The following is a 25292-nucleotide window of genomic DNA, read 5'->3' on the forward strand; positions in this document are numbered from 1 at the left end:
TGTGATTGCTAGATTTTTTTAACTATTTTTCATTAATTATGGTGTTTTGATCAGATCTCACGTCCATATCAAATTTAATTTGTACAAAAATAATGTATTTTTAAATATTAATAATTTATATATATTTTAATTGTACAAATGTCTGCAGTAAGACCGTTACTAAATTACGTACACTATCATTTTCTGTTACAGTTTAAGTGTCACAAAATGAAAAACTTCCAGGACAATGACACAAACATTTGATATTGTTTATTTGTATAATAATTTTCAAAAGGCAGGCTTGAAAGGGATTGACACTTAGGGAAAAGGAACACATACAGTATGACAAACATTGCAATGTCAACCACAGTGTTTATGAGACAAGTATTCAAATGACATCATTCACAGTGATATCTGACTATAAAAGACATTTATAGTCCTTTAGAAGTGATAATCAAGAAACATGTGCTTGATTAACTATGTGTGTGTTTGATGGTAATCAAAGATTAGGAATTATAAACCTCTCATGATTTTTAATCTCAAAATCTTATCTTAATCATAAACTGCTTGCACATTTTCTCATCTTAAATTGGCCTACATACAGTAGCATAAAATGGTCTACACTATTTTGTTAAAGGCCACGGAGATGATTGGAGTGTGCGTGAATGGGAGACCAATCCAAGTTGGTGACAATTGGTAAAATCCCCCAAAGGAGGTATATTTCACAGCAGGTCCTGCTGGGTCAGAAGTTTCTACACACAGTGGTGTGTATCATATTGTCAGAAAACACTAGCTTTTAGCAGTAACATTCATTCAGAAACGCTATTATATTTTTCTATGCGAAAAATCTGATATATTATGACAAACTAACTTTTTTTATATTACAAAGACACAAAGACAACTTTTCATTCACTCATGAATGACTGAGTATAGTCGTTAAACAGATTAACCATGTAAAAACAAAATATAATAATTATTATCATTTATCCTGTGAGATCAGTTACTATAACCAAAATTTGGCACATGTTTAGAGCCATAGATAGTGGTCCTCTCCTATGTAGGTTAAAATATGATTTACAACATGTTATAATACATCAAGTCTAACAATGCACATATGCCTAATAGTGACAACTATATTTTGTCACTGGACGTTAGTAACGCTATTAAATAAGAATAACATTTCGTAAAATCAAGTTTCACTTTATGAAATGTTGAATAATAATAGAAAATAAATTTCTTGATTCACTGGTTATTACAGGCCCAACTTTGCTGAAGGCTGAAGTCATCCAGTCAACTAATATCTGAAAACAGAAAAAAATAACACTCCAATGTTGACAATTATAAACACTATTAATGTCTTTTAATTGTTAGTTTCTACTAGTTACGTTATTAAGTTATACTGGCATTTAATATATTTTCTGCAAAATAAATTAAATATGATCCTGCCTGTAAAAATCCAGATAAAGTAATATTTCAATGTTTTACTTTTTTATAACCTTGATTTCTTTAATATTGATATAAAGTCATGTCAAAGATTGAAATCAAACTTTGATGCTCCTAATCTCATAATATTATAAGACTTCAGCCTGGATTTCACAGACAAGGTCACATCTATTTTAATTAATTTTGCAGATAAGATTTGTACTGGGTTTTTACTTTGCAGAAAACTGATTATTCATCTTAAAAGTATCATTGACGGCCAACAGAGGGCACACTAAGAGACTAAAAAATTTAATTTAATGTATTACCTTAAGAGTTTTTCATTAAAAACAAGGACAATTGCCTTTATTAAGCACACTACATAACAGTGAACTTTGCCATTAAGATAAGTGTGGCGATATAAGATTCTGAGCCCATTCTATACCTGTAGTAATTTGGTTTAAATGGTCCATTCTTGTTGAGGCCCATATATTTGGCCTGCTCGTCTGACAGTTCTGTTAGGTGAGCATCAAAGTTGGGCAGATGCAAGCTGGCCACATACTCATCTAAAACACACAAACATGATATATCAGGATAACATTACTGCTTTATTTGAGGAGCTAATGGTGATGGGTCCAGATAATGCTTACCCATCTTCTTGGGTAGCAGGTAGACATCCTGTTTGTAGCGACCTTCTGGTGCATTGTACAGCTCGATCAGCGCCAAAGCCTAACATTAAAACAAATTGCAGAACATCCTGTGATATTAAATTGGGCGTAATAATGCTTTTCAAAAGCACCCATGGTGACATACATAGATACAAATGTCATCTTTGGGTATAAGGTCAGAATAGCCAAAAACTAGTCTTGTCTGTTTCTGTAGCACAATAGTTAAGCACTAGCAACACAATCCTGAGTTCAATTCCAAGGGAAAACCATTAATATACAAAACCTACTTATGCTTTTAACATTATATTACCTGAGTGGTGGCTGTGATTGACAGCACAAATGAGGGTACTGTTGAGCAGCTCAGGTTCAATAGACGGCCCTAAAATGGCACATGAAGGACAACGATTGAATGAAATTCAGTCTATGAGCACATAAAGGACAGAGATTAGTCATGTTGAGACCAGAAAGCACATTAGCAGAAAACTAAGACTAAGTTATAAAAAAGTGAAATGACCTCTGCCAATAAAATTACTCGTTTCCCATCAGGCCATATGATGTGGTCGACTTGCGAGCGCACCCTCTCCCAGGTGAGCTCCGGAGTCCGCAGACTCGCCTGGAACAGAAAAGAGACACCGTAAATTTTCTTTTCCCACTACAGAATGATTAAAGCTAAAAACACACTAGAAGAGCATTTACTCAGTAAGGTACACAGTACGCACACTTTACTCTGTCAGAAACATGCGGCTAAGAGGCTTTCGAGTTGATTAAGTGACCCTGCTGCTCATGTGTTCCCTGTTCTAGAACATCAACAGCTGTGGATGTAAAAACCCTTTTTGTAGACAACCAACATTTACCGATAAAATTAAAAGGAGCTCAGACGCCAAACCCGTCTGACATTTTTTCTTGTAAATTAGCATATCTTAGGCTCTTATATTTAGGTTTAGTAGGTGCAGTTACATTAACGGCAATGGAAAGGTTCACTGTAAAAAAAATCCGTAGAAATTGCAGCTGGGTTGCCGGTAATTTACCGTAGATTTACATTTATGTTTTTTTCTGGCAACATTTTGTTCAAAGTTAAATGAAAATTAAACATTTACAAGTCTTTATCTTTACAGAGTAAAACTAAAAAACAGCATCAAGCAAAACATTCTGGGAAACAAAATCTGGACCAAAAAACAGAAAAAGGTTGATGATGATTTCTGGTTCCCAGAATGCTTTGCATGAGGCTGTTATTGTATAGTTTTATTCTGTAAAGATAAAGACTTGTTAATATTTGAAATTTATTTAACTTTGAACAAACTCTTGCCAGTAAATAACATAAATGTAAATCTACGGTAATTTACCGGCAACCCAGCTGCAATAACATTGAAATTTCTACGGAATTTTTTTACAGTGTTATTAGTCAGTAATGAAATGCCTTATTTTCACAAATTTCACTTTAGTCGTTTCATTGGTATTTAACAAATCAGAGTCTTGAGTCTCTATCACTCTTTACTGTTCTTTCTAAATAACTGCTACAAAAGTTCTGTTAATTTCCTAATAGATTCGGTAAACCTTCTTTAGCCAGGTAAAAACTCTTACACATTGACGTACACATGCCGTTGTTCATCTCATTCTTCCTCCGTACTTAGAGGACTTTGCTGAAAAATCATTTAACGCATTAAAGCAATATTTCTGAATGGCCTGATGTCAGGATTCAGCTGATTTAAAGCAAAAGTATGTAAAATACCTGCTTTTGGTCAGTATAATTTTTATAATAAAAATTTTTGACGGAGGTGACGTTTAACGGCTTTTGCCTCTGAGCTTTTCATTTGTAATCATTAGTAAATGCATTAACATCAAAGAAATGGTTGTGTCTCATATGATCTTGTCATTTGTACACACTGTGACTATACAAATCACAACATATAAATAGGAAAAAGTTGGCATTATTTTGTCACTTATTGGGAGCAGTATGCTAGCTGGAGCCATTCACTTCCAGTCTTTGTGCTATCTAGGCTAGCGGTGGGTGTGTCAGACAGAGATACGGCACGCACAGAGGTGAAAAATGTATGTATGGACTTATCTAACTCTGGTGATACGGTCCCAAAAAGTCAGTGTGTTCATTTAACTAACATAATTAACACTTACAACTAATGAGCAATTCAGGTTTTTAGCATGTTTTTGTTAATGTATTAGTAAATGCGGAAATGAACATGAACTAAGATTAAAAAATGCTGTTGAAGTTTTGCTTATCGTTAGTTCATGATAGCTAACATATTAACTAACAATCAAATACAAATCGTATTGTTAGGTGTTACCGTCATTATAACAACAAAATGGTAAACAAATGCCTGAAAACATTTTGGGCAACAAATTTATTAAGTAACTGACTTAACAATAATAAGAATACATGACAGCTCATGAACCTTCTCATATGAAAACTTTGGATCAACTACACAGTAAAAGTCAAAATGGCTCTTTCAGATTACTCACCACATCAATCTCAGTGTTGGAATGGCCCATGTTACAAACAATACATCCATTCTTCATTCGATCCAAGTACTCTCTGGTGACAACATTTTTGTTCCCTGTAGAAAAGAAAAATTGAAGTATTTTTTTAAGAATGTGATTAAATATTTGAACATATGTTTAATTTAAAAAAACATAATTGAGAAACATATTGAAACAAATGTAACAGATGTGCTCTCGCTAGCAGCAAGGACGCGTCTCAGTAGACTCACACAACTCTTTATGACAACCCATTAACTCTCCATTATGTTTAACACAGATATTTTATCACCCGCTGAGCAAATATTAGTTTTCCAAGCCCACTTCGGAGTAGCCAGGCGCACAGCAGCAGGTGTCAATTTCTGAATGCAAGGGCATCTAGCAGGATGTATTTGAGCTAAATGTAACACAGAGAATGGATTTCAAAATTGAAGAGAACTATCTGTAACCAAACGCACCTGTGCAGGTGATAACCATGTCCATTTGGCGGACCACCTCATTCAGCTTCACCACTTTGAACCCGTCCATGCTATTAAGGAGATAGGAAGAGATCAAATTCACCTGAGGATCAAATTCAGCTTGTATCCGAGGTCTTTATACAGACAGCGGGAGAAAATGTGTGTCTCTTTTTGATAAATGTGCACTTTGGCTTGTTTGCAGAATATATTATCTTGTGTCATATGGGGAGCTCTAATGTTATTTGTGCATGTCTCTAGAGAGATACGGTTTGGTACAATAGAGACCTTTTCTATTGATTCATAAAGGTTTATCATAAATACAGAGGCTGTCGTTTACATGCAAGTAAACATTTTTATTGTGTAAAATTGACCGCTTAAGGCTCTGGTGACTCAGATAATCTCATTGTGTCTGAGTGTGTTTGTCTTACCAAGCTTGAAGGGCACAAATGGGGTCGATCTCTGTCACACACACAATGGCTCCAAGTGCTTTCAGGGCAGAACAGCAACCCTTTCCTACCTACACCAGAGCCAATACAGAAATAGCCATTACATATGCAGAAACCTCAGGGATGGTTTACAATAAATTAAAATATTGTCATCGTCACGTTGCTCAACCCGATCTACATTTAAGCAGATGTCCACGTTTTTTTGGGGACAGTCTTGTTTTTAGTTGTTCTGTCCTGCACAAACCCACAACAATAAAAAGACGGAAACGTTCAAAAAGGTTTTGTCCGCGTTTTTTTATTTATAGATAATAACAAATATGACTTCCATGATGACCTTTGAACTAGAAAATATCCCCACTTTTCATTTTAAAAGTCACCTTACAGTAGAAACACTCAAGTTACTTATCTACAACGAGAGTAACAAGATCCAGAAAAAAGCTAAAATCTCATTTAGGTAACATCAAAGAAAGATAAACAGCCATCAAAGCAAAATAAAAGTACTGATAAAAAACCCTTTAATATACCACAGTGCCTATTGACTCTTCAAATAAATGTACTTCCACCCTCTTGTGGCGATCCTTCTATAATGACGTCATCTTGGGCGGATCATCCGTTAACCCCGCCCCTCCAACTGTTCCATTTCTAAATGAAACGCCTACTTTTCTACTTTATCCAAACAATCCACGCCCGCTATTTTTTAATTTCACTCGGAAATAATATGTACCTGTTCACTGGGACTTTAAAGTAACATGAGAGTAAGCAGATGTTTTTGTGTTTTTTGTCCCTTTAAAGGTGCAGTGTGTAAATTTTAGCGGCATCTAGTGGTGAGGTCACGAAATGCAACCAATGGCTTAGTCCACTGCTCACCCCTCGCTTTTGAAACACATAGAGAAGCTACGGTAGCCGCCACCAGACAAACATGTCATCGTCGGAGACAACTTAGTAAAAAAATGTGTCCGTTAAGGGCTTCTGTAGAAAAATGGCGGCACAAAATGGTGACTTCCATGTAAGGGGACCCTCAGTCTATGTAGATAAAAGGGTCTTGTTCTAAGGCAGGGGTGTCAAACTCATTTTAGGCTGAGGGCCGAATGGTAAATAACGCCATGAAGTGCGGGCCGGATAATTTTTTAAAACCTTAGTGTGCTGATAATTGTGTTAAAATTAACTAAACAAACCAATTAATTAGTTTGTTTAGCAAGAAAACCAGAGAAACACACAGCTCTGTGAAAACTACATTTCATAAGGTCACACTCATACTGTATATTATACACACAAATTTACATCTGAACAAAACCCACTGGCCTTATAGGTTGAAAAGCTTTAATTCAACTTCTTTTGCCTTAATGCCAAAATTATTTATAAACCAATCACTTTTCTTTGGAATATATTTGTAATGAGAACAGTCATTTAGAAAATGCTAGATGGGGCAGTGGCCCAAACCAAAAATGGCACTATGGGTGGTGGTACTATTATTATGGTTTTAATAAAGTATTATTAATATTATGTGTTATATTACTAGCATCAACTTAGACAAGTGATTATAATGGTGAATATAATAAGAATTAAAGTGTGAAAATCTGCTAAATATTCAATATGATTTACCTGCTGGCTTGATGGAGCTTTGAATCCATGTTTGCAATGTTGAACTGCTGCTAAAAGCCTCTCTTTCCGTTCTCTGTCGTTATTTTGTGAAGGCATTGGTGTTTTTTCTATTTTTTGTCTACAAAGTGTGCCAACAACAAATTAAGTGTTTATATTAACTTAGATCTAATCGGGAAGATTAAATCGATTAGACAAGCATTGTAACGTTAATAAGAATGTGGATATTTTGTTGTTTGCTTGCTAAGTTGTTAGCACTTTTAGAACACTGACAGCAAATCATTAGCGGAAGAAATACATAAACATACTTACAAATTACTAATTCTGCGGTTTAACAACTGATATAATGTAATGAATCTACCTGTTAATGCAACGAACTTCAGAATCTGTCGTCTGCGCTCTCCAGGCAGAGAGTGGACACAGAGATGCTGCGGAGCGGGCGGGAAAACACGAAGTGGATTACCAGAATCGGTGGATCTTTAACCATAAAACGGCAAGATTTTGGGCACCGTGTTTACTCTATGTTCCGCGTTTTGCTGCTTTCCGCAAGTCTCTCATATTAAAAAGGAACTAGACACCCGCCTAAAAGGGTTTTTAAAATATGTATTTAATATTTAATAAAACTGTATAAATCATCATGCGGGCCGGATTGGACACCTTTGCGGGCCGTATCCGGCATGTTTGACACCCCTGTTCTAAGGTAATAAACACATACCGGTTCATTATGAAAGGTCTTTATACACCCCTGATAATATAGTTTTGTATATCATTTTGCATTTCTGTCAAGAGATCCTTCTAAAAATTACACACGGCACCTTTAAGCCAGAAGCCACCAACCCTGTTTCTGGAGATCTACTTTCCTGCAGAGTTACCCTCCAACCCCAATCAAACACACCTGAACTTGCTAATCAAGCTTTTTATGGCTACCTAAAAATTAGAGGCAGGTGTGCTGAAGCAAGATTGGATCTAAAGTATTCATGAGGGTAGATCTCCAGGAAAAAGGTTGGTGACCACTGCTTTAATAGATTACTGTATATACATATGTCCTCATCCTTTGAGGTCTGACAGTTAGGAGAAGTTCAAAGATTATTTTTACGGGATGCAGATTATGTAGATTCTACTTTGAGGCATTTTACAAAAAGAACAGATGTTGACTGACCTCTCCGTAACCACAAACCACCACCTGCTTCCCACCAAACATCACATCTGTCGTTCTCTTCAGACTAAAGAAACGGAAGACGGTGATGATTTTACTTTTCTTAAATAAGCATTAGTCAGACATGATAAGGTCTAGAGGAAGATGTGTTATGCTAAGATTATCATGAAATCACATCTCAACATCTCAGGCACTTACCCATCCAGGATGGACTCTCTACAGCAGTACAGGTTATCAAACTTCTGTTTGGTGACAGAGTCGTTGACATTCATAGCAGGGACACAAAGCTTGCCAGCTTTGGAGAGTTGGTACAGCCTAAGAAAGTCAAAATACACAGAATTTTTTTCTGATTTGCAAAGAATCAAGTCCACTGGCTTTAAAAATGTAAACATTCTGCACATCTGATCTTAACACATTTAGCTCCTTTTTAAAAGGTGACATAGAATGATTGAACGGGGTATTTATTCTTGTTCTGTGATGTGACATGTAGACAAAAATGTTTTTGTTTGGGTCTGTAATGCCTTAGAAGCTTCCTAAAAACCTCTCTCAGATAGCTCTATTAGAGTGGGGGATTTTAAACAAATGGTTTTTCACCTATTTGGCTCCCCCTACTGGCTTAACTTGCAATCTCATTACTGATTGGCTGACTTGTAGCCAATTATTTTAAAGTGGAGGGGCAGGGAGATGCCTGTGATGTCATAAGCATCAGTTTTTCAGAATGGGCCGTTTTCTGGCTGACATTTCTAAAAGAGGAATTTCTATGAGACTGAGATGTTTAGCATGTCTAGCACTTTTTGTATGTTCGTGAATGCGGGTAGACAACAAAGACGAGGTAAAAATGGTTTTTCCATCTCTGTCCCCTAAGGAAAACACCAACGTTTTTCAATATTTTACTATGTTCTTACCTCAACAAATGAATTAAGGTATGAATAAATACATACCTATCTTTTTTCAATGCCTGCACTTTTAATCCTTGTACAGCGCTTCATTAATGTGTTAGCATTTAGCCTAGCCCCATTCATTCCTATGGCTCTAAACAAAAGTTTTATTTTGTGCCACCATACTTACTTGTGTAACTACTCATGTAACAGTCTTTAAATAGGAAAAAGATGGAAGTGTTTGGTGTCTTTTAAATTCATCCCTGTTTGGAGCCATAGGAATGAATGGGGCTAGGCTAAATGCTAACACATTCACGACGCGCTGTACAAAGATTAAAAGTGCACGCATTGAAAATAGATAGGTATGTATTAATTTGTCTAAGTTGAGTTAAGAACATAGTAAAATATTGAAAAACGGTGGTGTTTTCCTTTAAGGAAAGCTATATATTATGTATTATATGTGTAATTACCAAGTCCGTCAATGTGTATGTATGGATGACTTTCATAGCAGAATGTATGCACATATGTGACCTTGTCTCTGAAAACTCAGCTAAAGCCATTTTTTGTGATTTTCTGTTTTTCTGTTAACATTATAGGCATGGCTTCATAGACAAGGCTTAGATAAAGCCAGGCTAGGCCTTAGTTAAATTAAGATGTTTCATTTAATAAACATGGACATTACTGGTGTATCTTGAGACAAATCAATAGCACTGGCATATTTCCAGATCTGTCAGTGCAAGTTATTTTCAATTGAGACAGCTAAAGCATGTGTTTTATTCTAGGACTAGCCTTAAGCCTTTCCTGTGAAATCGGAGGATATGTGAAAATAAAACTTTGATATCTTTAAAATTGACTGAGTAACACATGAAATCAATGTTTGAATTTAAACTTTGATGTTTGCAGACTGGGTCGCATATCTTTACGATGAGATGTGTGTCTACGCTTACCTGTGTACACCTGTAACACTCTCCTCCACAATCCCCCGCACTTTTTTAAATACACTTGGGTACTTCTTATACACCCAGTGGGTCAGATCACCCCCATCATCCAAGATCTATGAGAAACAAACCCAGGTTATGATGACTACTAACGTGTAAACACATAGGGATTGTGACAATTGTTTTGAACTGAAGACACTGATTCAGTTTCTACAATCTCATTTGGACAGTTCTGTTTACCATGTTTGCCTGCCAGCCCTCCATGTTTACACAGCGATCGATGCACCACCAGAAGTCGTCTTCCGATTCTCCCTTCCAGGCAAAAACTGACACACCTTTAAAGGGCACATGGTAAATAAGGAATGAGTTCGGAAAAACATAGTCAGGTCGGAAATGGTAGACTACAAAAGTTTGGGTTACCGCTTTCGGCCAAAGCAGCTGCCACTTCATTCTGAGTCGAGTAAATATTACAAGCAGTCCAGCGACACTGAGCACCCAGGGCCACTAGTGTCTCGATCAGGACCTGAAAGAAACAGAATTTTATACAATATTTACTCACAATACACTAAACTAATGTATCAGCCTGACTGATATAGACTGGTCTATAATCTATATGTGACAGTCTGGACAACAAAACCAGTTATAAGTGTAAAGTTTTGAAATGAAATAATAAACAAGCTTTCCAATGATGTATGGTTTGTTGGGATAGGACAATATTTGGCCGAGATACAACTATTTGAAAATCTTAACTAATGATAAATACATTTTTGATATATTTACTGTCATGATCAGAATGACAGGCCCATGTTTTGTGTGGTAGCACATGGCCTATAGAGGGTATGCATTGACGTCACTTTTTCACGTGACCATGCCGGAGCTTGCTCTGTTAAGTGGCAAAACGTTCAACAAAATGGCTGGTTTTCATAGCAGTTTCTGCGAAAATGTCAGTATAACTGACAATTATCAGCAAAGATTAAATTTAGTTGGACTTGATAGTGACCCTAGCAATATGTCGACCCACCTGTGGTCAGTGGACATTGGCATGGACGATCCATTTACTTTCGGAGTTTTTTGCGGTATGTTAAACGATAGCTCAGAATTCTTGATAAATCTGTGGCACAACAGCTTTTTTCTATTTCACACTGATTTCACACTGTACACAAATTCTGCCGCTTTGTCTTTTGCCACTCAGTGGGCGTAACCGCAGTCACTTTCGCCAAAGGTGACATCACGTGCATACCCTCTATTGTTTGGGCTGTGTGCTTCCTTGTCTCATCTCTTGACCCCACCCCCACGTCTCCTCGTTAATTATCCTATAATTGTTTGATTCATGTACTTGTTACCCTCATTGTTCTCCCCTATTTAATGCCCTTTGTCCTGTGCTGATTTGTTTTGTATTTACCTGCGTCTCTAGCCCGTGTAAGTCTTATCCGAGAAATATTGTAAGAGTTTTGTCATAGTTCTTCGGTTTGTTAGTCTAGCTTGTTAAGTTTTGTTATTGGGTTTACCCTGTTTTGCCCCCTCATGGGTCTTTTGTTTCTGTTTCTTGTATTAATAACATCCATTTAGTGTTTATTTAAGTCTGTGGCAGGGTTCTCTCTCCCCTGTGGAGATTCTTGACATTTACAGTAGGAAATTTACAAAATATCTCTCATAAAAATAAAATTGTGTAAAATTGTGTGAAAAAAGTGTGTTTATAATACTGAAGGCATAGCCCTGAAGAACCTACTGCGGTTTGTGCAGTGATGTGAGTGCATCCAACAACTTTAGCCCCAGCAAGTGGTTTCTCCCCCTGGGCTCTCTTCCGCAGGGAAATGAGTGCAGACATATCTGTGGATGTGATTAAAGACAACAGAGGCAGCTGTGTTATTGAAGATATAAACTTGCACGACAGAGATGAAGTCAATCCATGGAAAACAGGTGGGTCATTCAACAGAAAAGGTGGAATTCGGGTGATGGAAATTTGCTTAAATTAACTTTTTTCAACATACCCAAAACTTGTTTAATAGCATTGATTAACTTGTCTATTTTTAACTTTTTAATGCATTTTAATAAAGAATCCATGAGTCATTTATTTGTCATTGGTGTTACCTGTGATTTAAACAACATTAATGTTGATACTAAATATTTGTTCTCATTACAGATTGCGTGTTTAGTTAAAGGTTGAGTAGAGGAATGATAACAGCAAGAAAAATAATTGATTATAAATATTTGTTTAACTAAATTCTTCATCTTTACCCAGCATTGTATGAAATTATTTGATTCTCAGTTTGACTTTTTTCTTTAAAACCAACAAAAAATAAAATATTCAACCCAAAAGGCTTTGATGCAAAGACTGAAATATTAACAATGTCTTACATCCCATATCAACAACAAAATATTACTAGAAAATACATTCATAACACCAAAACTTGGTTTAACAGCAATGACACAATGTAAAACCAATGAAAAAATTGGAATATAATAATAGATAATGAATATGATAAAACTTATAAACTTTCATAAAATTTTCCATCTTGTTTTGTTTTTATGCTTTTATGTTGGTCAGTTAAAAGAATAGTGCTTAGGAAGTACTCATTAGAGAAGTAACACTAATGACGGTAACACCAATGACAATTTACAGAAAAAAAATTACTTTTTAATAAAATGGCTGCCATTAGCCATGTGCTATTTCATCAGAGATGTAACAATCACATACTTATTCAGTATAATGTATTTTTATGTAAAGATCTTAACACTCCCAGCTATAAAAAAAAAGAGTAACACTAATGACGTCCAATAAATCTTATCTCAAAATTCTTAGATATATCATGTAGGGCTGCACGATAAATCGTATTTTTATCATGATAACGATATGCGTGCCCCACGATTAATTAATGACAATCGTCGCGATTAATGTGCAAAGACCAAGCACAAAACACACGTCTAGAATCAAGCAAAGTGTTTGTTATGGGCGGAGTCAGAGTAAACGGAGTGTTTCTTTTCAAGTGCAGTCTGTGTTAAGGTAGAAATACATTAGCATCACGAGATTTACAGTCATTCGAACATAATGGCAGAGCAACAAGAAGAAAGTGCAGAAATATGTATGTTTAATTCCCAAAAAGGGTCATATAGGCCTACTCCATTGTTTGGATATTTCGGATTTGAGGAAAGTGATGTTGATAAGGTAAGTCACGAGTCTTGTGCAAACTGTGCTCCTGTTCCGTCCAAACGTGAAATATCAAGAGTTTCAAAAGCTGAAGACACAAGCCGCAACCATAAAAAATCCCCGACCATCCACGACACAGACAACAATAACGGATCGAGTATCATGTAAGTTAGCTAAGGATATGTGTCCAATAAGCACCGTGAGCAGCAAGGGTTTAAAAAAAATATATTGCCACATAAAAAGGCATATCATAGCGATTTTTTATTCAAAAATGTTTTATTTTAGTTTAATTCTAATTTGATATAAATATATATTACAGCCCTGCATTTCAGCCTTTTTACGCCCATTGGGTCGGGTTTCGGACCATTTTTAACATCACAGTTGATATGCGGCCAGGCCTCTGGATTTTTTTAGGCTTCTCCACCTTTATATATAATAATTTAATTAAAAGAAACGTTGAGACATTGATAAATTGTAAAAGAAAGACGTTTAACCTATCGCACGAGTCCACTACGCACATTTAGAAATGCACCTGTTGCAACGGTATTTAGCGTCTCCGCCAGCAGCAGGACCTTCAGTGCATCAGGGAATATGGAGAACTGAATAAAAACCTTAAATACTATGCATAATCTATAAAAGACTTCTTTCGGTAGTCATGTGAAAAATGCGGTGTAAAGCCTTGAATTTTAATTGATGCATAGCGAATGTGTAAGGTAAGGCAACCTGCATGTTTATTTCGTTTCATGTTTATTTCGTTTTGTTTTGATTCATTATTTTTCTGCACCCCGCCGCGACTGCGAGCAACAAAGCAGCCCCCCTCCGCTTTTTAAAAAATAGTGTGTTGATAATAAACATTTAAACTAACATTGTTATATGCTGAAAATATATATATTATATAGACGTTATTGTAGGCAAGTGAATTGTTGATTTGAGAGGCTCATTTGATCAAACAAGTCGTCAAAATGACGTTAGCTGTCGGCCGCTAACCGCTTGGTCAATATCAAAAACCTTAATTTAACAAATAAAAAAGGCTCTAAAATAAATAAAAGATATTTTATAATTTTGACAGTTAAAACTGAACTGATTTAATTGCTGCAATAGTCGTACAGCTGTAAGGAATCTGTGTAAGGAGTTATTTTTGTTATTTCTGCGGATTTCTTTGGCAAAATCTATGCGGAATTTTGCAGAATTATTTTAAATGTTTTAAAAAGATCTAAGAGAATGGGAGCTGTGGATATTACAAAACAATTAAATATTTTATAATATAGGTCTATAAATGTATATAATATTATATACATGGCTGTAAAGTGTAATAAAAATACTGAAGTAAATAGAAGTTCTTCACTAAAAGAATGATCGTATTTTTAATCGTGATCAAAAGTTTGAGCAAAACAATCGTGATCATCATTTTTCCTGTAATCGTGCAGCCCTAATATCATGATATTTTAGACAAATAAGGTAAGACATCTCAAAAACCTTTTGCCTTCCTCCACTGCACTTCTTTCACTAATCTCTTGACCCATGAAAAACTTCAAAGAGCTGATGCATTGTTTCAAAATAAAAGTGCTTTGGGTAGGGTAACACCAGTGACATAAATTTGGGGGACAAATATTTATTTGATATTATTCATATTAATAGTGTATTTTTACCATTTCAGTGTTGTAGTAAATTCATACAGGGTTAAAGGTTCATGTAAATTAGATTTGTTTTGATCAAAGGGACAGGGCAATTTTCAGGACCAGACATTTAAAAAAAGTTGAAATTTTTTTTTTTTAAATAAATAAACTCTCACGTCATTTTATGGACAGTCTATATTTATTAAATATATATCATTATGGGATTATTGGTTCAAATTAAATGATTAAGGGGTCTGCAAAAGCAAGGGACAAGCATTTCCACCTTTTTTGTAGAATGACCCATGTGGTTCAAAATACAAGTGGTAAAGACTTCAAGTGTGAACGAATTGTGGTGACATTGATCTTGACCCATCCCTTCAAAAACTATAAGATTCTGCAAATAAATGAAACCAAAGACTGTTCTTGACAGCAGCAGCTGTTACCAAAGCGTATCCTGCTGACAGCATTTATTCATTCTATGTATTTGCACCAGGTAAAACAGTAGGCTACTTTACATTAATTTGCAAAATTTGACAGAGAGACAATAAAGGAAAATAATGGCTAATCTTCCAATGTTTACATAGAATAAGATCTCTACTCTAATGGTTATGCAAGTAAAGCCATCTTAAGGCTTAAACAAACTACTGACATCTCATGGGAACGAAAATGTTCCCACACAGATGTAGGCATCTCTTGTAGCTAGACCTTTGACTAATGACCTCTGAAAGGTCTGATCCTAAACAATCAGATTAAAGTTTGCCAGTGCTTTCCAGTTTTATAAGCAATAACCACACTGTAAAAAAAAATCCGTAGAAATTGCAGCTGGGTTGCCGGTAATTTACCGTAGATTTAAATTTATGTTATTTACTGGCAACATTTTGTTCAAAGTTGAATGAACATTTAACATTTACAAGTCTTTGTCTTTACAGAGTAAAACTAAAAAACAGCATCAAGCAAAATGTTCTGGGAAACAAAATCTGAAGCAAAAAACAAAAAAAGGTTGATGATGATTTCTGGTTCCCAGAATGCTTTGCATGAGGCTGTTATTGTATAGTTTTATTCTGTAAAGATAAAGACTTGTTAATATTTAACATTTATTTAACTTTGAACAAACTCTTGCCAGTAAATAACATAAATTTAAATCTACGGTAAATTACCGGAAACCCAGCTGCAATTACATTGTAATTTCTACTGATTTTTTTTACAGTGCATCTGACAGTCAGCTGAGAGATGGAAGGCGTTCCGTGAACATGCCGTTGTAATGCTGAGACTGGAAAACCCAGCACAAAGTACAAACCGTAACAGGTGAACACAAACCTTGCTCTGCGATCTCGATCTCCCGCCGACCAAACTCGGCCTGCTTGATGTTTTTGACGCAGAAGTCGCTGCTGCCCTTTGAGTTGACCTGGCTCTTCTCACGGGGAGACGTCTCATCGTCTGAACTATCGGTGTATGAGGCAGCTGTATTAACAGGAAAAGACATTGACATAAACAATTTAAGTAATTCTGATATAGAAAAATAATTTTATGAGAACTGTTTGGAGTAAAGGGAATCCATCTCCATGCACAAACATGCCAGTTTATCCCTTACTTATTTGGTATTATGAAAGATTTACGCATGTGAATTTGTCTGATTCAGGGCCAATGCTACTAAAAGTCTGTAGTGTTCTCTTTAAGCTGGTCTGGGATTATATTACACAACACACAAACTAGGACGAACAAGAAAAAAGCTGTTTCATGTATTTCAGTTTGCTTATTGATTGGATTTTACATTAGCACTTCAAACCATTCCTATTCAGATAAATGCTAAAAACAATACAGAACTGCAATATATGTGATGTTATGTAAAGTATAGTTGGTGGGGCAATAAAGCAGCAATAAAAGTAAATTTAGATCAAACCTGAGCTGTAGCTGTCTGTTGAAGATTGAGAGATGGAGCGAGACAGAGAGCGTCGGCCTGTCTTCGTAGGGAATTTGCTGAACTCCTGTTTATCCTCCTGGTTGGCAAACTGAATCTGCTAAAGTAAGATGGAGGTATGGAAAAAGACACAATGGGGAAGAGATAAGAACAAACACATGTTACTGTAGTATTCAGCTTTATAGCAGTTCAGAATAAAGAAAAATTTTGTAAGTAATATAGTTATTATTAAGGGGAAATTTCACAAGACTTTTTTAAGATGTCAATTAAATCTTTGGTGTCCCCGGAGTACATATGTGAAGTATAGATAATTTATTATAGCATGTTAAAATAGCCACTTTGTAGGTATAAGCAAAATTGTGCCATTTTTGGTTGTGTCCTTTAAAATGCAAATGAGCTGATCTCTGCACTAAATGGCAGCTCCGTGGTTAAATAGTGCAGATTAAGGGGCAATATTATCCCCTTCTGACATCACAAGGGGAGCCAAATTTCAATGATGTATTTTTTCCACATGCTTGCAGAAAATGGTTTAACAAAACTAAGTTACTGGGTTGTTCTTTTACATATTTTCCAGGTTGATACAAGCACTGGGGACCCAATTATAGCACTTAAACATGGAAAAAGTCAGATTTTCACTATATGTCCGCTTTAAAGCACTTGATCATGTACTCCTGGCTTCATTTCTACTTCTTCAGATTTGATCAAACAATGAAGCCTACAAAACTACAGAAAATCAAATAAAGCAAAATACTTGGAACAGCACAGCTTCAAACATTTACAGTCATAATATAGCCCAAAGGGAATCTATAAATAGCATTAAAGGACAAACTGTTTGTTTTACATAATAAATGTAACATAAAAGAAGTAAGGGGCATCTGGACTATTAGATCTTAGTAGTAATACCCAGGTGAATCACATCTCTAAAGCTGAACTGCTTTTGAATTATGCTTCTTTCAAAGCATCTAATCATCTAAGGACCCAGATTTACTGGCAACAGGAACATGAATATGAAGCACCCGGCGAGCAATGGGGACCGGTGCCTTGCTCAATGGCAATTCAGTCGCAACCTGCCAGTCATGAACCGTCTCAAACCCGCAACTTTTACCATTCGACATTCACAACTGCATCTGTGAATTCTGAAAGGTATGAAAGGAGATTTAATGTATCTGTGGGTGTGTGTTTGTTTTGCACTTACTGTATACTTTTACAAATAATTACAGCTTCTATGAAATATTTACAGTGCTCATGAAACCCAATTTCATGATAATTCACCCAAGAAAAACAGCTTCTCCCCCACCCACACAAAACACAGCTGCCATCACAATTCCTACTGTGAGTTAAAAGCAACACAGACAGTGGAAAATTGTATTGCTCTTTTATAGCTCAAGAGACCTAAGGTTTGATCGAATTTTTTTTTTAATGCTGTAACTTTTTACAGCACTTCTTATATTATTACCTCCCTAGGATAAATCGCTTCTTTTGTTTTCCTCAAAGTTGCAAGTCGCTTTAGATAAAAGCATCTGCTAAATACTTAAATGTAAAACTAATAGACAGCATAAATCTGTATAAGAGCTTTTAAAAATCCAGAAAAGACACTGGTGAGAATGGTAGGAATTTTTTCACAGATCAAATAATTTTTTTTATTATAAAATAGCATAAAAACTGCCATAAATACCCCCCCACCCCGGCACCATCTTGCACCCCCCCAAGAGGGCCCACATCCTAGTTTGATAGCCACTGATTTAAATGAAGTCATCTATTGGTCTCCTTTAAATCTCAGTGCTTTCTAGAAGAAATATTGAAGAGATGGCAGCAGCAATTTATCTTTCCCATAAGGGGACTTTCTGGAATACTGAAGGATTTTCCATAACAATACACAAAGCACATGCTATCAAGATATCAAACATTTAGTGACCTACCATATACACACTTTTATTGTAAACAATCTGTGATCCAATCACCAAGTAATTCAATTCTGTAGTTTTCCTTTAACATCACAGCCCTCAAGTTTCAACTTCAAATATGTTTGGATATTAAACTGCGGGGGATTCAGGTGAAGTTGACACAACACACAACTTACTGCATGTTTCAAGGAAATTGGAATGATAAAAGAAATGCCATTGTGAGGCGGGATTGTGTCCTTAGGCAGAGCTCCTAACTGAAAGTGATTGACCCAAGAAGACAGTGACCACTTTATTTATAAGGCGTTATTGTACCCCAATTTTATTCCATTTATTACCATTGGTTTAGCAAACACTTTATCGGTCATGCATCACCTGCACCAAACCCATGACATCGCTAGTGCCACGCTCTACCTGCTGAGTTACAGAAACAAGTTAACACAAAACTAGACTAACATTACTCCCAGCTCACTTCATTTCAAGCACTCTCTGTATACTTAAATGTTCATTTCTTTTTAACCGGTTGGCAATGCACTTTCATAATAAAAGTTTTGTGAATCATGTTAAAAATCTAATGCCTATAGGCAGTGTATATTGTATATGAGTTAGAAATACTCAATTCAGTCACTCAGACTCTGGCTCTACTTCGAGTTCACTGCAGGTCTATTTTAGTCTAGGCTTAATCAGTACATCATGTCTCAAATCTTCCTACACAAATAAAGAGGAACTGAGAACTTAATATATTTTTCAAGATTTCCTTAAGCTTTTCCAGCATGCCAACATGTTGACAGTGATTCATATAATTCCGAGCAGGAAGGAAAAAGTTCATTGGTCCATTATAGTTTCTCATCTTTATAGGTCATTTCGAGCAAATTGCTGCTGAGCAGGAAGCTTTAAAGGTCAATTCAATTAGATCACAGTTGAATAGTATGACATCACATTAAGGTTAAACTGAATTGTATTAATAGCGTTTACCATTGTACTTCTGATTCGTATAATAAATCGTGTTTTTGCTTGGCCTGCTAATTGCCAGTAGATAATTAAAAAGTCATAAAAAAAATAGATCCCAAAATACCCGTACACTCATTTTGCAGAGTCCCGCTGTAAAGGATGAGAAGAAATTATAGATCTTACCCTGGGAAAGTCATTGCCATAGTTCATGGTCCCTGTCTGTGTCGGCTGCCTCTGGCCTGTGTATTGTTAAACCTAAAGTTTCACCAGCATAGTTTAAAACACTATGGAGGAAGGGGGAGGTTTCTGCAGACTGGTAGAGAACTTACAACGGACGTGAGGGTATGGGAGGTGACACAGCAACTTATAAATCAACCACTTAAAACCCAACCAGGTTTCCATTCGCTCTATCAATTTCTAAAATCCACTCTAACCACTGTGAGGGTCGTGTATGTTCGTGGCGTTTTAATGCAGGAATAACAATAAAATATTTTGTCCTGGAGCATTTTAATCCCACAGGATTTTCCTGGTGGCGTAAGAAACAGACTCTCCTGCAGAGTTAATTCAGGCTGGCTAATAAAAACGGGATCTGCTGGGTATTAAACTTGTTTCTCTAAATCCCTGAAGAATCCACTATGGGTCACGCAGGCCAGCTCTATTCTGAGATCTGACTAAAATTATGCAGGAAATCCACCCAGTTCTATAATTGTCCATGTCGCAGGTTAACGAGGATGACTGTATATACTTGGACTTAAAAAACATACAACCATGACTTGTACTGCAATGCAGGCAAATTAAAGAGATAGTTAATCCAAAAATGAAAATCAGTCTGTTCTCATTTTCTTATCCTCATGTTGTTCTAATCCTGTATGAATTTCTTTTTTTCTGATAAACACAAAATAAGATATTTTGATAAATGAGGGTAAGCACACAGCTGATTGTAACCATGACCAGTGACTTCTTTTTTCGAGGGCGCTCGATGGAAAATTCATCACAACATGTATGTGCTCATCATGTGTGTGGTTCCTTTTTTCAAAATATGTGTTCTGCGCATCTAGAGATCCTGTGTGCATCACGTGTCTTGTCAAAATAAGTGCCTGCTGCAGATGGTTTTAAAACCAATAAAAGAGTTGCTCGTGTTTGCCAGATACTTGCATAATATCATGCGTAATCAGAGTTTACTGTTAAGGGAGTGTCGTGCGTGTATTTTGTGAACGTGAGCGTCTCTTTTATCAAAAACGGTTTTGACGCGTGTGCAGCAGGAACTTATTTTGACAAAACACGTGATGCACATGGTTCACATTACACCAAACACATATTTTGAAAACACAAGCAAGACACATGACACTCCGAACACTTATTTTGAATTAGCGCCCCTCGAATGAGCCTGTGGGTATAAGGGCACTCATAAGTGCACACATGGAGAGACGCGTTTCAAAAAGCAAGCATACACAGAATCTTACTGTTCTTGGCAGGACACATACAAACAAATGTTCATCATATTTCAACCACATCAAATGTTCTCTTACAGGTTTAGAACAACATGAGGGTGACTTCAGGAAGGAGTTATGGAGTTTTTGTTTTGTTCAGTCTAAGTTTGCTGTGTTTTGTTCTAGTTTTCAAGTCTTTATAGTTGATTTTCTTAAACTGTGTCCCTATTTTTCTGAAAGAATGGATGTAGTTTCGGTGTTTCTTTCGGGCACACGCTTCAGATCCTGGTGCTACCAAATTAAGTCCTGGGGTCATCAAGCTGTGCCATGTTTGTATTAGGTAATCCAAGCACTATATCTTACTATAAAGTCCTGCTAATTGTTATTCTTTTGTCTGTTTTCTGCCAATTGATACCTGTGTCACAAAGACATACCCATCTTTGCACTCATACGCATCTAATTTGTAGCCTATATAACCAACCTTGAGAAAAACTTTTCTATGATGTCTGAATTCTTTTTAATTTCTTAAAAAGTATATTTTAAACACATATGTTTTACCCCATTTTAGACTTACATTTTGCTTGTAGTGATTCTATAGGCTGGTAACAAAAACATACTTCAAAACCAAATGACCTGGATGATCTCCTGAATAATCTATTTTATATTAAATTATGTTCAATATCATATTTGTTAAAGCTACGAGTTAAAAATTAAACATATATGTTATTCTATTATAATACTATTATTATACTACTGTTATTATAATAAAATTACAGATTTAATTAGATTTACAATTATAACAGAAGTCTGCTGCTCATCTGCTACAATCTTTTAGGCAGTGCACAGTCCAGTCTTGAATGTTTACATGTGGAGCAACGCTTTGAGTTGCTCCACATATAAGTAGGCTGCACAAAGTGTTGTGAGTGATGGAAATAATAATCACCCGGTGTGTTTTAGCTTGTTTCACATGTGCTGATTACCTTTCTAGAAGTTAAACTTAATTCCCTTTATCTTTGCTAATCAATACCCCTCGTTTCTCATAGCTGTCATGTTTGTTATTTGAGATGACATGCACAGCGGCTATTTCTACGTGCACCGTGGCTATTTACATACTCCCGCCTCCAGACGCAAAGGGGTGTTGGAATGTTCAAAAACAGAATACTGCTGTTCATCCAAACGAAGAAAGAAAAATACGTTTTACCGATGTACAGCTGCCGCATTAAAGCTCAATAGGTCCATTCAGCAGAACTGGATGTTCAACTAGTGGCTTTCCAAAATTTCGCTAAACTTGATCTAATATCGAAGTATAATATGTCAGGAATAAGTTCTAGAACAAAAGCAATTCTGTGCTCTAAATTGTAAGGAAAAGTGGTAACACAAAAAATCTCTGGTATAGGAATGAAAAGATCTACAAACAACAAGGAGAAAGAAACTCTTCATTTTGTGTTCTTTTCATATAAAGGTCCAAATGCATGTTTGAATAGAACGATAACAATGAGAAGAACTCAGAATCAGTGCTGAGCTCTCAGCAGGTATAAGGCCTGACTGCAGCCCCATGCCAAGATTTGGTCCCTCTGTAGATAGCGTGTCATATTTCTCAAACTCAATGCAGCTTCTTTTTGCAAGGTTATCGGATCTCCTGCTCATAGCCAGTGGTGGACCTGAGAGAGAAACTTTCTCACACTCTCAAACTGTGAGGAGGAAAAGGATACAATTGCAACGAAAACTGGGATTAATAGGGGAAGGCCTGCCAGCACATACACAAGCATGAGTACAGAAGATCAAACAGCACAATACACATAAACAATAGAACGTCTTCTGATTCACACACCATTGTTTAGTCTAAAACAGACTTTGCTTGTTACGAGGTAACTTGGGTGATAAGAATAACTGAGCAGATTATGTTATGGTCATTTATTGTTTGAATCAAACAATATCTGGTGATGTCCAAACAATGAGTGAGGATCTGTGCCACCAACGTTCTGATGGTTTAAGATCGGGAAGAACTTTTTGGCACACATGGTGGTCGGACATTAGTTGACTATTTCCTGAATACTCATTATCTGTATGCAAAATAATTCAAGCACTGATAACTATACTTGCACTGCAACATTAACTACATCCAAAATCGAATTCAGATTATATGTATTGAAAGGGAAATGTACTTCATTATTGATTTGGCAATGGTGCAGAAGAGCAGCCTTTGGCTCTGTTGTATAACCAGCTGACAACTCTGATGAGAGTGGGCAGAGTAGTGGCTCTTTAACCACCCACTCACACATACACAGAGACTTCAGAGGGCCACACTGAGCACATTTACACAATCTGGCCTGGATCATCAGCCATACCTATCTGTCTACCTGTCTTCCTACCCACTGATAATACATAATCACTCTTTGATCTGTGCAGAAATGCATTACATATTCCTGCTACAGCTGTCCTACATAATATAATTTACCAATACCATGCTAATAAATACCAATATGAACCCTCAACTGGTTACTATTAAAAACTTTACAAAATTCCTTTATGTAGTGCATTTTGGGCATTATTCCTAGATTTAAAGGTGGTTCATTGGTTTCCAGGTGACAGGTTTACAAGTGGGGACCCTTGTAATTTCAACTAAAAGTATAATTTCCATTATGACCCAATACTATACATTTTTTATGGTTTCTGGTTGTGATGATTTTCCAACCCATATATGGTCAAATACCCTGAGAATCATGCTTCTGAGAATTAGTAAACTAAAAGGTTATAACACTTTTGGCTAGTAACATACTTTAGTGTTTACTGTACTATATAGTAAACTGCCGTATAATTTCTAGATACTATAGTGTTTTTGAACTTTACCATAGTAAATATTACATACAGTACTGCATATTTACTACAGTTTATTAATTCGCTATAGTTAACACTACAGAATACTTAACACGTAAATAAAGTGTGGTAACTTAATTACTATAATTCGATATAGTACAATACTCTTGTATTTTATACTTTATCAATTCACCATAGAACATTATAGTAGGTCTACATATTAAAAGTGTTGCAATTACTATAGTATATAGTATAGTATTAGGTACAGTATACTGCAATTTACTACGGTAAAAACTAAAGTATCACGTGATCCTAATAAACTATACCGCACTTCTAGTTCAACTCTTGCCAGGGAAAATCTTTTCTAATGATACAGGGTGGAAAAATGTGCGATTCGTGTTAATTCCATAACAGCTGACCCGAAAGCTACAGTCCTTACCTTCTTGACAGATTTGTGAGTCGGGATCGCAGTGAAAGCGGCGGGCAGCTCGCCGGCGTTCAGGTTCATGTCGTTCTTGGTGCCCGTCATCGCGGAGTATTTTTCGGCAACGTTCTCGCTCTCTTTAAACTCTTTGCTGGCCTGTTTCCCCTCCAGCTTCACATCCCCGCAAGAGTCTGTCATGGCAATCTGAATTTACGCGACTGCAGAGGATTTTGCGCTCTAGTGCTTTAGCTCCGTAACCTCTAGATTCGTCCTTACGTCGCGTATGTAAAGCTCCTCAAAAGCGGAAGAGGTGATTGCGCAAAATTTCTAACGGGTGGAGGAAAACGGTCGAATGTGAACACAAAACGAAAGCGGATAGGTGAAGTTCAATGCAATGTCATTTCACACAGAGCCGCAATGGACCACAGATTAAAACATTTGGCAGTCCGGTCGGCGGCGACAGCAGCATCATCATCAGCGGTAGGCGGGGCGTAGAGTAGAGCACCTGCAGTGTTCGACTTAACACTGTGCTGCGCAAACTGATTGCCGAATGACATCAAAGTACCGCGTGAGCTAGTCGAAAGCCCTGCTTTGCGAGTCGCTCTCGCGGTATTTTGTCATGTTTTTAAGTAAGCGCAGCGCGTGCCAGTTTGCCGCAGTATAAGTTACGAAAACACTTTCAGTATTCAAAATGTTTCACTTAAAACGAAATAAATCATCATTGTGCCATAAGACTTAGTTTTAAGCATAGTTTGACTGTACAGTAGTTCGTGTTTCTGTTGTCAATGATGACTGACGTGAGCCGCCTGCTGGTGCATGCGCAAACCAACACACGTCTACAGTGTGCGTGCGTGTCCTTGAAGGAATACAAAAGTAATCAGATTACTTTTATATTTTGAATTTAGTTACTGAATACATTTTTATTAAGTAATTTGTAAAAAAAAGTACCCCTTCTAAGTCTGCATTTGACAGATCAAGTCTTAATAAAATGCATAACAATGTAAAAAAAAAAAAAAACATTAATTTGTTCAGAGTTGAAGGTATTTAGAAAAACAT

The 25292-nt window shown here is 36.4% G+C and overlaps 1 protein-coding gene across 3 annotated transcripts; it reads right to left on the minus strand.

Annotated features, from left to right (window-relative positions):
• Positions 1-234: 234 nt before the first annotated feature.
• ahcyl1 (adenosylhomocysteinase-like 1) lies at positions 235-24712 on the minus strand. Of its 3 annotated transcripts, none has more exons than XM_065247006.1 (17): positions 24252-24712; positions 16696-16810; positions 16113-16256; positions 11761-11861; positions 10452-10554; positions 10272-10366; positions 10041-10147; positions 8414-8530; positions 8219-8282; positions 5443-5531; positions 5015-5085; positions 4542-4636; positions 2581-2679; positions 2377-2445; positions 2049-2127; positions 1844-1964; positions 235-1280 (listed from the first exon to the last, which is right to left on the minus strand). In XM_065247006.1, the coding sequence occupies exons 1-17, from the start codon at positions 24432-24434 to the stop codon at positions 1274-1276; spliced, it is 1659 nt and encodes a 552-aa protein (XP_065103078.1). In that variant the 5' UTR covers positions 24435-24712; the 3' UTR covers positions 235-1273. The 3 variants fall into 3 exon arrangements, with proteins under 3 accessions (XP_065103078.1, XP_065103077.1, XP_073672328.1); XM_065247005.1 differs by having other exon boundaries at positions 16696-16813; XM_073816227.1 differs by lacking the exon at positions 24252-24712 and adding an exon at positions 19749-19868.
• Positions 24713-25292: the final 580 nt, after the last annotated feature.

The sequence above is a fragment of the Paramisgurnus dabryanus genome, chromosome 11 (assembly GCF_030506205.2).
Source record: "Paramisgurnus dabryanus chromosome 11, PD_genome_1.1, whole genome shotgun sequence".
In the NCBI taxonomy this organism is placed as follows: Eukaryota; Metazoa; Chordata; class Actinopteri; order Cypriniformes; family Cobitidae; genus Paramisgurnus; species Paramisgurnus dabryanus.